Source organism: Corylus avellana, chromosome 6, assembly GCF_965113065.1.
Source record: "Corylus avellana chromosome 6, dhCorAvel1.hap1.2, whole genome shotgun sequence".
Classification (NCBI taxonomy): Eukaryota; Viridiplantae; Streptophyta; class Magnoliopsida; order Fagales; family Betulaceae; genus Corylus; species Corylus avellana.
Genome location: NC_142495.1, coordinates 18,546,279 through 18,563,857, shown reverse-complemented (window position 1 = coordinate 18,563,857; position 17,579 = coordinate 18,546,279). Strand labels below are relative to the sequence as shown.

Below are 17,579 nucleotides of genomic sequence, written 5' to 3'. Positions count from 1 at the left end.
TAGAGGGCACTAGTCTCTCAACTCTAAATCCTCTGATGACCTAATGAAGTTAGCCCACCTCTAATGACCTAATAAAGTCTAATAGGCTAACTTCATTATATATGTAGGGTGAGAGTACATGGCTTCTTCAAGTGCTTATAGGATTGGTCCAGCCTATTATAGACCCAAATATTAAAATGACTATGCAGTCTACCTAAAAGTGAAATAAAACCCAACAATCTCCCACTTGGACTGCATAAGTCATTTAATTACCAAGTAAACACAAATAAGCATCCCAAAAACATAATCTGATCCGGATGTGTTTGCAACTACAAGTTAAGAGCACATCGATAGGATGTATAACATATAACAAGTATTTATAATCACGTGGTCTAGAAAAATAGAATGCAATTATTGCACACAAATAGTGATCCCTATATTTTCAAATGAAGCCTACTAAAACTAATACACAATGTCTCACCGAGACTCACACACAATATCTCATATCACAACACCAATGCCATAGTTAACACAAATGCGCGTAGAACAATATATGACAACACAAAAAAAATACTCACGATATACACAAGGCACATAACTCACACTAATTTAATAGAACAAAAGACTCTAACAATCTCATATGAATCACATGCTCCTGAAACACTATAGGAGCCAAATACCCTTGGTTAATGGGTTCGTCAACATATGTTCTGTGGGAATATGCATAAGTCAAATGTGAGATTCAACTAATTTTCTCTCTAGAAATAAATACTTTTATGTCAATATGCTTGTATCACAAGGAGCTCCTAGTATTTCGAGAGAAAAAAAAAAAATTGATGCAGAAAAAACTCAAAATATCTCTAACGACATCACAGTGGCATCTAGACTACCTAGCCCTAAGATAAAATTATGCAATTATGTATCCTGACACGTAACCTCACAATAAGCTACATATTATGTATGTCTCAATAGTTGAGGAAGCTATAAGTGTTTGTATGACACTTTTCCACGTAATAGTTCTTCCCACCATCACAAATACACTACCTGGACAACCACAGTAATCGGCATCACAATATCCAACTACATCAAGAATGTGAATTACCGTTACGTTGGCATAAAGTCCCTAGCACCCCTGCAAATACCTTAGTACTTCTTTGCAGCTTTCAAGTGACTCAACTATTTACCAAGTACACCCACAATATAATCATATGATTTTATGTAAATAATTAAGTACACATCAAGCTACGCACACTTAACACAAATATGATTGCTTAGGGCTATTGAGACTTAGAAGTTATCACATTTTCACAATATGTGTCTTTCCAGGAGAGACATGTCAGGATCACCAAAGATTGAGGATGTCACAATCAATTTAAGATGCATTTGCAAAAAGAAATATGCATTCATAAATATCTGCATTCACCAAATAGTAAGATTTTTATCTTACACATATGCTAGAGCTCACAACACATATTGCACTCTTACACATTATTTTCATCTCAAACTCATACTAGAGTCTCTAACACATAATGAACTCTTACGCACTATTTTTTTTTAATTTTTTTAATTTTTTTTATCTTACTTTCATGCTAGAGTCTGCAACACATAATTGACTCTTACGCATTATTTTTTTATGTCAAATTCATGCTAGAGTATGTAACACACAATTGACTCTTACACATTATTTTTTATCTCAATTTCATGCTAGAGTCTTTAACACATAATGAACTCTTACGCATTATTTTTGTCAGAATTATGTGCTAGAGTCTGCAATACAAAAAAAAATGGACTGCTACGCATGATAAAGCAAAATAATTAAGTACAAAGACTTAAAATGACCCGCTATTGAGAGGATAAGATTGGACAACCAAGTGCAAAGTATCTAACCAATTTCTTCATCGTCCCAAGCATCCTACCATATAATAATTTACCGATAGGGCAAAGTTATCATCCGTATGGACCTTAGTATAATTGTTACAATTCATAAAATAATAACCCCAAATTTATTTATTTATTTATTTTGAATAATATCTAATAAAATCCAATACTTCATCATGGTTAGTCTCACGATAGGTGAATACATAACCACTCAAATCATTCAGTTTGATGTACAACAACATATCCACATTGAACCAGTAAATTCCAATAATTTATCATGATTAGTCCTGGATAACATCCACCCAGATGCATGATCAAGCTAATGTTGAAGAAGTCTTTCATGTCTGGAGTTGGTTTATGTCATGTCTGGAGTAATAGATATGTGTTAGGAGTGTTATTGTTATCATTTGTAACTCTTGTATTTTCTTGCCTCCTATTGTGTTGTTCTTGCCTCCTACTGTGTTTTCCATCAGTGTTGTGTCAAAGTGGTATTAGAGTAAAGGCTCCTATTTGCGAAGCTTATGTTATGATTTTAATATCTACAAATCTTAGGCCAAAAATGGAGAACCATTGTGAGTATTTAAATTATATTAGGACAAATATTTAATGTGTGACTATTTGCTTCTGTTAATATTGTTTTCTCATGACATACATCATAGTGGTTTTGAAGTTTTAAGGTTAACAAACTTAACCCTCACAGGCTGAGGGCGTTACAACACATACAATCCTTCGTGTTTGTGTGAACCCCTCTAAACCCCCATTGTTCAGGGATTGTGATTCCCTATTATTACTTATTAGGCTGCTTGAATTTTATAAAAACTTAGATAGCCAAAGAGACTAGTTGTGAGGCCCTCCGGCCCCAGACATATATGTCCCGCATCCTAACTTACTCGGGCAGTTGGACTCTAAATCCCCATCTTAGACTGTCTAAATTTCACATAAATTCAAGCAATCTAGAAGCAAGGAATCCTCATCCCTTTTTTGTTGTCCTAATAGGTAGAGTTCTATCATGGAAATGCTAGCACTACAAAAAACAAAATTTTTGCCGACTTATATTTTCTGACGTGTCAGGTGGTCTGACACGTCAGAAAATCCTCCTGAAGAGTCGGTTTTGGCGTGTCTCAGGCGTTAAGATTATGCGTGTCAGAAATGGAAAATTTTTGACGTGTTAAATTTAACACGTCAGAATTGGCACATCAGAAAATTTTTCTGACGTGTCAAATTTTGACACGTCAGTAAATGTTTTTAATTGAAAAAAAAAAAATCACGTTAGGAAATTTAAAATTATTAAAAAATAATAATTTTTCTTTTTTTTTTTTAATTTGCTTTCTCCATTTCACTCTCTCTCTCTCTTCTTTCCTCCATTTTCTCTCTCTCTCTCTCTCTTCTTTCCTCCATTTTCAAAAATCCAAACCCAAAAAATCAAAAACCGAAATAAAAAAATAAACCTTATCCTTCTTCGATCTTCTTCTCTTCAAATCAAAAATTTCTCTTCCACGATCTTCTTCTCACCTCCTTTTTTTTTTTTTTTTTCTTCTACTTTCTCTTCTTCGATCTTCTCTTCTCCTTTTGTTTTTCTTCTTCTTGATCTGCTTTTCTTCTAACTCTGCTGCCGTGCAGAGAGATTGAGAGAGAAGAGGGAGATTCAGAGAGGGAAAGAAGATTTGGAATTAAATAAGAAAAGTATATATGGGGAAAGAATAAATAATAAAAGATGGAAATAAGAGGGAAAATTAAGTTGAATGTCCCACTATTTTTTTTCTTGACGTGCTAGTTTTAGCACGTCAGAAACATATATATATATATATATAATAAAATAAAAAAATAAAAATTGAAGGCATGGGCGATAGGCCTGACCTTCCCAAGGCACATTCCTGACGTGCCACATAGGCACGTCAAGAATATATATATATATATATATATAATAAACATGATATAATAAGAATAAATAAATAAAAAAAGATAAAAGAAATTATGACGTGCTAATAATTATGACATGTCATAATTTCTTTTATCTTTTTTTTTTTTTTTTTTTTGGCAAATTCAAACTAAATAATAAGGTGACGGTGAAAATCATCAACAAGAGTAAATAAGATGAATGAAGATATTAACTCACTCAATAAGTAAGATGTGGTTAACCCACACTGATCTAATACTAAATAAAAATTTATTAACGTGCATATATATATATATATATATATATATATATATATAGGAAAATATCAAATTGTCATCATGCCTGTATTATATATAACTGTTTGTTGTACACTAAAACAGCTTTGTAAAATGGTCCGATTGATTGACAAGAAAAGAAGAAAAAGAAGATGAGGAAGAAAGAATTCATGAAGAAGAAAACCAAGTAGATGCAACGACAATTTAATTTCATCTTTCTTTGTTTTATCTGCAAATAAATAGTGTTTTTTCATGCAAAAACAAAAAAAAAACAAAAAGACATAGAGCAGAAAACAGATTTTAATTTTTTTAATTTCTATTCTAAGCGAATGGAGAATAATAAATCAAGGAAATCCGGATCGGAAGGCCAAGAGCAACAATAGAGTTATTTAATAAAGATTTTGAAACATTTTGAGTCTCATTTTCATTTAAAATCCTTCCTAATAACAAACAAAAGTTAGATGAAATATATATAATATAAAAAAAAATGATATAAAAAAAATTAAAAGAAATTCTAACGTGTCAAAGTGACACGTCAATATTTGCTAACGTGTTGAACTTCGACACGTCAGTAAATATTAAATTATTAAGTTATTTAAATAAAAAGTTTTAAAATAAAATTGAATTCAAATTTACTGACGTGTCAAATATTGGCACGTCAGTAAATCCTGACGTGTTATATTCAACACGTCAGTAAATGTTGATGTGCCACTTTTGACACGTAAAAAAAAAATTTGTTGTGGCACATCAAAAAAAAAAAAAAAAAGAGGATATTGTTTGCCACGTCAAAAGATTGCCCATTTTTTGTAGTGACTCTTCGTACTTCTTTTTAAGATCCTCCATGTCCGCACTCATCTGGCCCTCATTCTGGCCATGGTGGTCGTCTTGATGATGTTGGTCTCGTTGAGGCCTAGTTTGCTGAGACCTCTCCGGGTTCTCCGGCTCGCTACGTTCTTCATTCTGGACAGTAGTATGATGGCTGGCTTGAACTGAACTTGTTTCTTTGTCGCGATGCGAACCGGCAATCCGTTTCCCATCGCGGATGTCCGCACGTCTTTGCCTCTCACGTCTTTCTTCGACTTTCTTCACTCGCCTTTCTTCGCGCTCTTGGTCCCTCTGGCTATTGCAGCCTTCAGCAGCTGTGAGCCTTATAGCCAGGTCTTCATTCTGCTTCGTTAGAGCCTTCATGGACTCGGTCATTTGCCTCATGAACTCGGCTAGATTGGGTGGTGGTGGTGCGTTGGAGGCTCCTGCAGTAGAGCGAGTAGTCACCATATTAGATTAGTGAATAGTAAGAACTGATGAAAATCAATTCTCACAGACGGCGCCAAACTATTGATGCACAGTTTTCCTGATGATGACATGGCACGCCTGCTGAGTCTGAGTTGATCAACACATGAGTGATTTGACTGCACAACAAAGAAGAAAGAAGGATCGAAGAGACCGGGGGTGAGTCGGCGGGAACACTCTGATGCCAAAGTCAGAATGGGAAAAAGAAAAGATATTAGCAACAACCACAAAGCTTAGATAGCAAGAGTTGCGATTACCTTTGCATTGATAACATGACTTGTATTTATAGGCAGGGAGAGAGTTTGATTTCCCACATGTTCAGGAATCTTATCCCGTGATATTTGCTATACAAACATTCAAATGAGGGATCATGTTTGTTAGCTGTTCCGTGATCTCAGTGGCCTAAGATCAGGAGATAAGCATTATAGCTTTTAGGCCATGCTAAGTTAGAGCGTCCGAGTAGAACTCGATCGCCTTCATGATCTTAGATGTTAACTGGCGTATCTTGATTGATATATGGATGATCTGGACTGTAAATAGATATGGTAGCTTTTGAATAAACAAGATCACTTATCTATTAACAGCAGTATCTTCCAAGATATCTAAGTTATTCCCTTTACCGAGACTCGTATGTCCTGAGTTAATCTCGGACTTTATTGTCTCGGCTAAAGGGGTCTCGGACATGTAGGGCTCGGATCACATGGGTCTCAGCTCACATGGGTCTTGGACTGCTTGCCCCAATCCTTATTGGGCCTGGGCCTTTTCATGATCAAGCTGGGCCCGAGGATTACCGGATATTGAATGATTTGATCTATGACCCAACTGTTTTCGTTGATTATATTCAGGGCTTCCTCCTTGTTTCCTTTGGCAAAACAATGGTATGCGGAAAAAGGATTCTCTCCATTTAAAATTCTCTTATTTTCTTTGATTAGTGTATTTAGAAGGATAGTATTGTCCAAAATTTTAACTTCAAAAAAATTTGGACAATTTTACCCTTCTAGATATACTAACTGAAAAAAAATTGAGAAAATTTAAAATGGAGATGATGATTTTCCATGGTATGCAACCTTGATAATTGACGACATGGATGAATCTTCTTGTAGGGATTTGGTGGATTTGGTGGAGGAGGACCTTTTATTTCCCATTTCTTGGACGCATACTACGTTTTTTAAGAGGAAATGTTAATGATAGTACTGGGAAGACTGATTTCAAGGCTTAAAAGGTGTTTATATGTATTTATATTTATATTTATATTTATATAATGCGGTTTTCTTTTTCTTTTCTTTTCTTTTTTTAATAAAGAAATGATTTTAAAATTTACAACAATAGGAAGAAAAAACCCCGTTTATATATTAAAGATGAGATATATTCCATGGTTGCTTTTTTCGGTTGGAGATCTTTAATTTAATTTTGTCAACATGGTGGTTTAGAGTACCATACATTTTACTCTATTGCTCTCTTTATTTGGAGGTTCTAGTAGTATATAAAATACGAAAAGAATAACAATCTACTTTCACTACTAGCAAGTGCCCTAAGGTTCTTCCAAAAAAGAAAAAGAAAAAGAAAAAAAAAAAACCGGAAGGGCAATATCTTTATTAAACTAAATTGTATATGATATTTATAAGAAAACTATGGTGTGAGGAACAATATAATTAAGATTATGAGGTAATTAAGTAACGCCAAACAAGGTAAGTTGCTAAGAAGGAAAATATAGATGTCCCCAAAGAATAGTTTGATATGCTGGTACCACAAGGATGAATTTAAACATTAAATTAATATTATTAAATTAAACCTCTTAGATTTTTGTAATCTATATTATCACAAGACTGTAGGTTCAGTTATTATCTCTGTTGATTGATGATATTTAAACTATGTTTCATTAATAAAAATTAAAAAGTATGCTGAGTAAGGAAGTTAGTATTATCCTAACAGTGAAAGAAAAACCTAATTTAGTTTTAATTTTATGTTTTTTTTATTTTTTATTTTTATTTACATGTCCACAAGGGGAGGGGAGGGTGATGATGATTCGAACTAGTGACTTTCGCTTCATGAGGCGTGATTCATAGCCAATTGATCTATTCTTAAGGACAATTTTAATTTTATGATGATTTAACTTTCAAAGAAAAATAAAAATAAAAGCTTACCGCACCTTTGTTTTTTTTTTTTTTGTTTTTTTTTTCATTCTCTCTTTCTTGTCCGACTAGAAAAAAAGGAAAACAAAAAATTACTTTTTAATATATAAAGCAAAATATCATCCTTAATATTCCTTATCATTTTACCATCTTTATTTTTATCTTTATTTATTTATTTATTTTTTGTCTTTTAGTTGACAGGTGAAACTTACACAGCATTATTTTTCCCTGCTCACCACCTCCAGTGGGTTTCACGAACATTGATCAACTGGGATGCTTCAATTGATAAACGTAGGAACAAGATGGGAATTGGTGTTGTGGCTAGGGATTTCATGGGGAAGGTGCTATCTACTTTCTATGAGACCAGACCTTATGTCCAAGACCCATCATCAGCTGAAGCGTGGGCTGCCAGACAAGTGGTGGAACTCAGCGTTAACCTGCGTTGGGGGAGAGTTATTTTTGAAGGAGACGCTTTAGAGGTTGTCCAGGCACTACGACATGAAGAAACTGGGTGGGGACGGTATGGGGTGGTGGTGCATGATGCCAAGCAACAGATGGCACGGCTTTCGGATTGGCAGGTGGCTCATGTATGTCAACAATCCAATGAGGTGGCACACAAGCTCGCAAAGCATGCATTATCCTTACAGGATGCGCAACTTTGCGTGGCAGATTTCCGGCTCCTTCTGATCAATGAATTATCTATTTTCTCAAAAAAAAAAAAAAAAAAAAAAAAAAAAAAAAAAAAGAAGAGAAACTTACACAGCATTATACATGATTTTTTTTCACATCAACTCTCATGAATTCTAAAACATTATAGAGTAATACATAAAAAAAATTGGTTACAGATGAATAGAAATATACTAGTTCATAAATTAATGATATCGGCCTATATATACTTTTTCACCCCTCATTGAACTTGTCATATGAACATTTGATTTCCTCCAATAACTCAAGTGTGTAGATAAACATTAAAAATATGTAAATAAAACTAATCATTTTAAAACTTTCACATAAACTACAACATATTTATACCTCCTTGCAAGAATATGTGTTGCAATCATTTTCTTGGGATCAAGTGTCACATATTTATTATTTTTCTAAGCGAACATATTTCTTGTTTTTGGTTGTTTTTCATGAACTAAAAACTACTCTACAGTACACAGCTATCAAATAAAAATTAAAAAAAATATATATATATATATATTGTAGCATGCAATCAAATAACTATAGTTATTAAATAAGAATCTTATTATGAAATGTCTCAACAATTTTCTCAGAGTGATGTGATTTTGTCATGAATCTCATAATGTCGCTGCAACCTGAAAGATAAATTGACTGCTTACTTGGAGAACTTGAACTCTACTGCAGATTTGGATAATGATAAATCTGCTGCAGCCTGCTGGTGATGTGGACTTGGACTTTAGTACGTATGAATAATGACTTTCACTTTCTAAAAATTGATGGCCGTAGAAACCTTTCATGAATATGAATAATAACTTTTAATCTATAATTATTGTTATCATAATTAGGGACTTAATTAAATACTGTTTATTAACTTTTACCATATTATAACTTTAAATATTTTTTTAGAAAAAATATTTTTTGTACAGTTATTAAATGGGGACTTAATTAGATACTATCTATTAATGTTTTTACCATATTAAAGCCTTAATTTTTTTTTTAGAAAAAACATTTATTGTATAATTATTAGATGAAGGCCTTATTTAATTGGGGGCCCTAAGCGATCACCTAGCTCCCCTTGGCCTTGAGCCGCCCCTGTTCTCCTCCTCCTACCAGAAGGGATTTGAAGTTACAAGCTGAATTAATGTTTCATAGGGATACACATCCTTGTGAATTACTGAATCTAGTGTGGATTCTTGTTGATGTCAGTTATATGATTCCCACCTCTACTTCTTGGGTAGCCTTCTCTATGGATTACCACTTGCAATAGAATATATATATATATATATATATATATATATATATACCTTCCTATTTATTTATGAATGAACGAAAATGCTGGTACACTTGCAGTAGAATATTGCATTGAGGTGTTCGCAGAAGAAGTAAGAACGTTTAAGAAAACATCATATATATATATATATATATATATATATATATATATATATATGATAAAATAACCTATTAGATACTTACTTGAAGAAATGAATTCAACAGGCTGGTTGCATTCATTTTTTCCATTTGAATGTACTCGGTGAAACTTCTAATTAATATTATAAAATTAAATAAGAGATTCAGTTATGAGCAGAGTTCTCTTCCAAACTGAATTGAAGGAATTTGCTCAAACTCAATATTTAAAAATGACATGTCACTACAAAAATTTAGCAAAATATTAACATGTGGAAGGTGACATTTTAAGCCCAAAAAACATCTCCATTTAATTAGGGATGTTCGAATAGTGACATTTTGCAAATGACCCTAAACATAGTGACTAGAATAAAAGTTAGAGATTTTTGAACGTACAATGAACATGTCACTATAATGTGACATTTTTGCAAAAATGTACCCTTGGAAAGTGGACGTGTGAATAGTGAAACATTACATTTTAAAAAATTAGAGATGTTTGAACAGTGAAAATGCCGCCACAATGTGACATTACACTATTTATATGTCCCCTTCCAAAAGGAGACATGACAATAGTGTGCATGTCACCCTTTTGAAATGTGATACTTTGCACTGTTTATATGTTGCTATTCTTAAAAAAAATTAAAAATTAAAAAAAAAAAATTCCCAAAAAAATATTATATAACAAAAAAAAATCAAATTATTTTTTTTTTTAATAAAATAAATTCAAATAACTTTTTTTTGTTTAAAAAAAAATAATAAATTAGAGGAATGGTTGCCCCCAACCCTCATTGGGGGTCGGGGCTGGCCCACGAGCCACCCTAAAGGTGCCAGCACCCACCCAACTTTTTAAAAAAATAAAAAATAAAATAATAATAATAATAATAATTAGTTTTTATGTGTTGGTGAAAGAGGATAAATTTTGAAGTTTTTGGGTGTAGGTGGTTATTATAAACGCAAACTTTGAGTGCCAATATTTTCAAAATTAGAGACGGTTGAATAGTAACATACTCTTCGAACATCTCTATTCGTAAAATAGGGACGCGTGGATAGTGTTACTATTCACGCGCGGAAGGCTATGTCACATGTGAATAGTGTTATTGTTCAAACATCTCTATTTTATGAATATTAACATTTGAACAGTAAAAGGTCTCAAATTAGTGACATTTTCCAAAAATGTCACTAATTGAGCTTTTTTTGTAGTGTGTGTCAGTTGAACATGTGAAATGCATATGTTTTTTTAATAGAAAGGATAAAGTTGAAATATATTTTACTAAAAACTCATGTGCATCTCACATGTTATTAAAAAAATAGACACATGTTATTTTTATAGACTAGGTTGGACGAAGTTCCTCTAACCGAGTTTGGAGGAAAACTCTGTCTTTCAATTATTATCTCAGCTGGTTAATATATATATATATATATATATATATATATATATATATATATATATATATATATATTAAAGGGAAACATTCCATACTCATTCATTGATAAAAAGTCGCGAGCAAGAACTCTTACAAACAGAGCAAAAAACTCTGAAAACAAATTATAGCCGAAGCTACAGCAACATACCAATCAGCCATAACCAAAAACATCCGCTAACCCATGACTATTCTCAGGTTTAATATAAGATCTGCACCAAACAGATATAATCCAATGTATAGGTAACGTTTATTCCTCGGCCGTAAGAGCAAAGACCCCCGTTCTGATACTCATCCTCCTCGACTCGAAAGCCAGGATATCATTCACATCCACAACCAAGGTTTGGACCAAAGCAGTAATGGGTAGATCAAAGAAAGAGGATAGAGCCTTATTACAAGCAAAAAACAGGAAAGAAAAAAGTACAGGGAAAAAATGGAAATACAAGCAACAACAGAGAAAAATAGAAAAACAACAATAGGAAACCAACAATACAGGGAAAAAGCAGGAAAAACACATTATGCGGATAAAGGCAGCCGGAAAGAAGCTGATCGCATGCTGGCCGGAAACCGAAGTGGAAGGTGGTGTTGGAAGTTCATTGCGGTAGGGACACGTGAAAAGACCCGGCAGCGAACGGTGGGCGGCAGAGTAGGTGCGGAGGAGATCAGCTGCGCACACAAAACAATCAGGGGGGAGAGTTTGAGTGAATCCCCCAAGAGTAGCACCCACAAAGTGTACCAAACAAACAGAAGCAACAAAATAACAACACACCAAAATAAACGGCAAAAAAAAGGCAAAAAAAGGAAAGCAAACTACTCAAATCAGAAACGAACAACAGAACCATAGTCGAAGAGAATAGAAACTCAAAACACAGCCGGAGAGACGGATCCAGTGCAAAAGGTGGGATGGGCATGGTTGGATCTGGTTTGCAAGGTGGTGGGGCATGAGTCGAGGTGGAGGGCGGAGGGCTATAGATCGGGCAAAGACGCACCGATCCATAGCCAAGCCCAATCCAGCAAAAGACACGGCAGAGGGTGATGGCGGGGGAGGAAAGCGGCAAGGTGGAGAAAGGCTAGGTGGCCATGGCAGCAAAGGAAGAGAAAAAACAAACCAGAGGAAAGGGGCGGCAGAGAAAGGGGAGAGAGGAGGCAACGAGACTAGGGGCATCAGATAAATTGCTAGCACCCAGTGCGAAGAGCACAAGGGGAGGAGGGAGGCAGCCAACGGCCATCCCTCCTCCCCTTGCCTGGAGTTACCTTACCTGTGTGGCTGCGGCGCTCTATTAGTTGGTTATAATGGATTAATATAAAATATGTTTTAGCAAAATAGGCAATGACATTAATTTTCGAACGGCTACTTATGTCAAATTAGGTGATTAAAATGAGATTGGTATAAAAGCTCAGGCTAGACAGCACAAATATTGACGGATACGCTGCTAAAGCTTCTCTTGTAGACTTAGTTGCCTGCTTCAAGCGCTTATTCCTTGTTATACCGGGATGTAAAGTATATTTCCACCCATATGCTGTAAAATGTCGCAGCCTCTTCTGCTAAGGTAGAAGGAAAGGCTTCCTCCTTGTTTCCTTTTGCAGACAATAGTTTGCAACCTTGTTAATTGACTATATGGATGAATCTTCTGGTAAGGGTTTGGAGGAAGAGAACCTTTGCTTTCCCATTTCTTGGACACGTTCTGGGTTTTTTTAAGAGGAAATGTTAATGATAGTAATGGGAAGACCGATTTCAAGGCTTAGAAGGTGTTTAGATGTAATAAAAATAAAAAAAATTAATGTTTTACACAACATTATACATGATTTCTTTTTTTCACATCAGGAATTCTACAGTGTTATAGAGTAATGCATAAATGTGTGGATCATATTTCTGAACAGGGACAAGAGCCAATTTTTATAGAAAGGGGTCAAGGATGAATGAGAAATATACTAGTTCATAAATTAATGGTTTCTGGCCTATGATACAAACATATATGTTGCTAAGTTTTTAGAAATATTTCCCCATACTTTCTTACATCTCTCAACTTGGCATAGGAACAGTTGGAAACAACTAACCTAAAGAATCTCACCTTATCAATAAACCCGGAGCAGATAGACAGATATGCATTGGGTAAGTAAAAACAGGCAATATATATATATATATATATACACTGCAGACATTCATTGACATTTGCCAGGACAGTTTCATCACAGTTCTTGCCGATGTTACAGTGTTTGCTACAGTTACACTACAGTGCTTGCCGACACTACAGTATTTACTTTTACTGTTAAATTTTCTGATGTAATTTTATTTACCCGCTAGACTCTGTCTATAAAAGGATAAGTCCTCTTCATTGTAAAGCAGAAGCTTTCAGCCTAAACACCTGAAATCCCTCTGCAACCATTCTGCTGCTTTCTACTTGTAATTCTTTATGCTTTTGTGTAACCTCACTACTTCCAATTTACGTTTGAATTTGTAAGTACTCTTATTAATCAAATCCTTTGATATCTTTCCATTATCTATTTGTTTTATTTTTCTCTTACCCTTTTATACGCTCTATTTTCGCGCTTACTCTAGAAAATCTTGCATCATGTTTATTTTAATTGCATATACCTCCTACATGGATGGTTCTACTGCATTATTTTCATTTATTTTCAATTATTTATTTATCCCCCCTCCTTGGTAATATATATATGCCTTTTCAAACTATTTCATCTTTTAATTCAAACAATTTCTTGTTCTCTGTTTTAGCCCTTTGAAGGGATATACTCGCGCTCAGGAAAACCCTATCATGTTTATTCATCAATTAAAATGAGTAAATATGGGATTTTTCTTGAATTAATTTTCACTTTCTCTCTTCCGTTTTTTTTTTTCAAAGGAATTTGTCAACAAAGTCTTTTTCAAAGCTGAGGTTTTCCATCTCTAGGGTTAGCTGAGCTTTTACATTACATGTTATTGTTGCGTGTGTATATATATTGTTACCTGATTTTGTTTTGGTTGAAGTATCCTTGACATTTGATTATGTTTTGATACTTGCTGCTTACGTTAAAGGCAACATATTGGTGCTTTACATTGCATATTTGACTGTTTTACTGCTATATAGCATGAGATATGAAGGGTGTTAAGCCCTTTATGTTCAGTGTGATTTGCCAAACATGTTATGACCTTTGGTAACTTATTTTGTGAAAACCCTTCTCAAGGTTATAATAATTTGTCACAAGTATTTTGATAGAAGGAAAGGGAATGGTGCGCAGGAAGAAGAATAAGAAAGACTTAAGCTGGGGGAGATAAAGGTGGAGTGCGTGGCAGAATTGTAAGGGATTAAGTGAAAGAGCAGTTGGGTATTTGACATGTGGAATCCAGCTGGCTGCAACTTCTTAACTGATTGTAGTTGTAACTGACTTGAGTTTTATTCCTCTGTGAGAAGTTCCATTGTAACACTGCCTATGGATATAAAAGCTGAATTGTATTCTTTGATTTGTACGCAAGCATTCAGTTACATTTTGGAATCAATTAGCTTAGCATTTGTAAAGTTGTTAGCTAGCTAGTTTTGAAGTGTAGAAGGAGTTGTTCGATTAGTTTTGAATAAAACTCTGTTTCGCAGTTTCTCAAGAGAAATTCCCTCAACCAAGCACTAGTTTTCTCTTAATTTCTTGTAAGAGTAAATTGTGTGCTACAAGTGGTATCAGAGCAGCACAATCCTGAGGAGAAATGGCAGATGGTACTAGAATGAACCAGATGGCGGAAAATATAGCACTAATCAGGAAGCTACTCGAGAAGCATGATAAAGAATTGGAGCGAGTTGAGAGCCAAGGAAAACAACTTTGTGCTGAGATGAACCTGTCTAATGAGTAAAAGTTTGAAGAAATGATGTTCAAACTTACTCATCTTACTGACATAATGGAATAGCAAAGGAGTCCAAAAGTATTAAAGCTGGAAGGTGATACCAGTGGGAAAGCAACAGGAGTGGAAGAGAAGAAGTTGACTTCAGTGGAGGGAATGGTGCAGTACCTTGGCATAGAAGAGAGGAAGTGGATGTACCTGGAGGAAGTGGTCCAGCACCATGGCAGAGAAGATCTCAATTTCCTCAACATTGTGGTGAGTCTCTGCAGTTTCCTTATCTAGGGAACAGAGATGCAAGGTTGCACTGGCAGCAAGGCTTCTATGAGGATTATAATCCAATAGTTCCAAAAGGAAGAATGGAGGGCAGATATTCCCAACATGCACAGCGACACACGAGACGACAGTATGCAGAAGATAGAGTTTATAGAAGTGATCAGCAAGAGGATGATCAGTTGGCTATTATAACTAGGTCAGTAAGAATTGAATTTCCTAAATTTGATGGTACTGATCCTTCTGGATGGATTTATAAGGCAAATAAGTTCTTTCAAGTTCATAACACTTCTTCTTATCAGAAGTTTTTGCTTGCTTCTATTCATATGGAAGGCAAAGCATTAGTTTGGTTTCAGGACATGGAAATGTCTGGTTGCTTGCATGATTGGACTGTTTTAACTCAAGCATTGCTAGAAAAATTTGGTCCTTCGGGGTATGATGACCCTATGGAGGCTCTTTCTAAACTGAAACAGACCACTAGTGTCGATGATTATAAGGAAAAATTTGAGGCTTTGTCCAATAGAGTAAGAGGAATTGATGATCAAAATAGGCTGAGTTGTTTTTTGGGAGGGTTGAAAAATGAAATCAGGCTTCCTGTTAGGATGTTTAAGCCTCAATCATTGTTAGCAGCCTATGGGTTGGCTAAGGTTCAGGAAGAACATGTATTAAATGGGAGAAGATTTAAGACTTATGGTGGTTCTGGTGGAAATTTTTCAAGCCTCGGCATGCCACGGGGTGAGGGTTTTAATAGCCACAATTTAACCTTAGGAACTCCTAAAGCCACAGTTTCTATCTAGAAAATTTCTCAGGCAGAGATGGAGGATAGAAGGAAAAAGGGATTATGTTATAATTGTGATGCGAAATGGCAATATGGGCATAAATGCCAAAACCCTAAACTCTTTCTGTTGGAAGGATTAGATGAGTTAGAAGTGAGCCCTAACTTGGAATTGGAGAAGGAGGATTTGATGGAGGTTAGCTATGCTAAGGAGAATCCAGAAATCTCCTTGCATGCTATTACAGGCAGTCAACATCCAAAAACTATGAGACTTGTAGGTTGGATTGGGAACTTGAAAATCATGATTTTAGTGGACAGTGGCAGTACTCATAACTTTGTAGATTCTTCAGTTTGCAAGAAAGTTAGGATGTCAATATGTAGTGACCAAAGGATTAAAGTGAAGGTGGCTAATGGGGAAGAAGTTTTGAGTGAAGGAAAGTGCACTAATCTGAAAATTCAGCTTAAGGAATTCTCTTTTCTAGCTGAAGCATTTGTCATTATGTTAGCTGGTTGTGATATGGTTTTGGGAATTCAGTGGTTGGTAACCTTGGGGTCAATCACTTGGAATTTCAAAGATTTAACCATGGAGTTTACTTTGGGGCAGAGAGCAATTTTGTTACAAGGATTGATTGCCCCACAATTGTGGGAAGAGGCACAGCTGGATAGCTCTATACAGAAGAATTCAAAAGGATTGATGTTACAATTGCTTGACAGTGTGGAGGATACAGAAACAGTACCTAAAGGGTCAGAATTGGAAGGGTTGCTAGCTGAGTTTTCTGATATCTTTGCTGAACCTAAGGGTTTACCACCTCATAGGTCTCAAGACCATGCAATTGTTTTGAAGTCAGAAGCTAAGCCAGTGTGTGTAAGGCCTTATAGGAATCCGTATTTTCAGAAAACAGAAATTGAGAAAATAGTTAAGGAGTTATTGGAGTTAGGGGTTATTAACCATCCCAGAGTCCTTTTTCTTCCCCTGTGTTACTAGTAAGGAAGGCTGATGGCTCTTGGCGGATGTGTATGGATTATAGAGCATTAAACAATGAAACAATCAAGGATAAGTTCCCTATTCCTGTGATTGATGAGTTGTTGGATGAATTACATGGCTCTAGGGTATATTCTAAGCTGGATTTGAGGTCTGGCTACCATCAGATCAGAGTGAAGAAGGAAGATATACATAAAACAGCATTCAGAACACATGAGGGTCACTATGAGTTTTTGGTAATGCCCTTTGGCTTAACCAATGCACCATCAACTTTTCAAAGTTTGATGAATGACATCTTCAGGCCATATTTAAGGAAATTTATTTTGGTGTTTTTTGATGATATCTTGGTTTACAGTCCTAACCTGATTCTCCATTTACAACATCTGCAAGTTACCTTAGAAATTTTGAGGTCTCATCAGTTGTTTGCTAAAAGGAGTAAATGTAGATTTGGCTGTTCTGAAGTTGACTACTTAGGTCATCTGATTTCAGCTGAAGGAGTGAGGGCTGATAGTAAGAAGTTATCTGCCATGGCAGAATGGCCTAGACCTAAATCCTTGAAAGCTTTAAGGGGATTCTTAGGTCTTACAGGCTACTACAGGAAATTTGTTAAGGGTTATGGTTCCATTGCAGCACCCTTAACTGCTTTGTTGAAAAAGAATGCTTGGCAATGGAATGAAATGGCTGAGAAAGCATTTGAAGATTTGAAAAAAGCTGTGGTGAGCCCCCCAGTGTTGGTTTTACCAGATTTCAATTTACCATTTGTAAT

General features: G+C 35.1%; 1 protein-coding gene across 1 annotated transcript; it reads left to right on the top strand.

Moving 5' to 3' along the window:
• Window positions 1-15,871: 15,871 nt before the first annotated feature.
• On the top strand, window positions 15,872-16,816 carry LOC148584976 (uncharacterized). The gene has a single exon (XM_088517616.1). The coding sequence runs from the start codon at window positions 15,872-15,874 to the stop codon at window positions 16,814-16,816; it is 945 nt and encodes a 314-aa protein (XP_088373742.1).
• The last annotated feature ends 763 nt before the right edge of the window (window positions 16,817-17,579 follow it).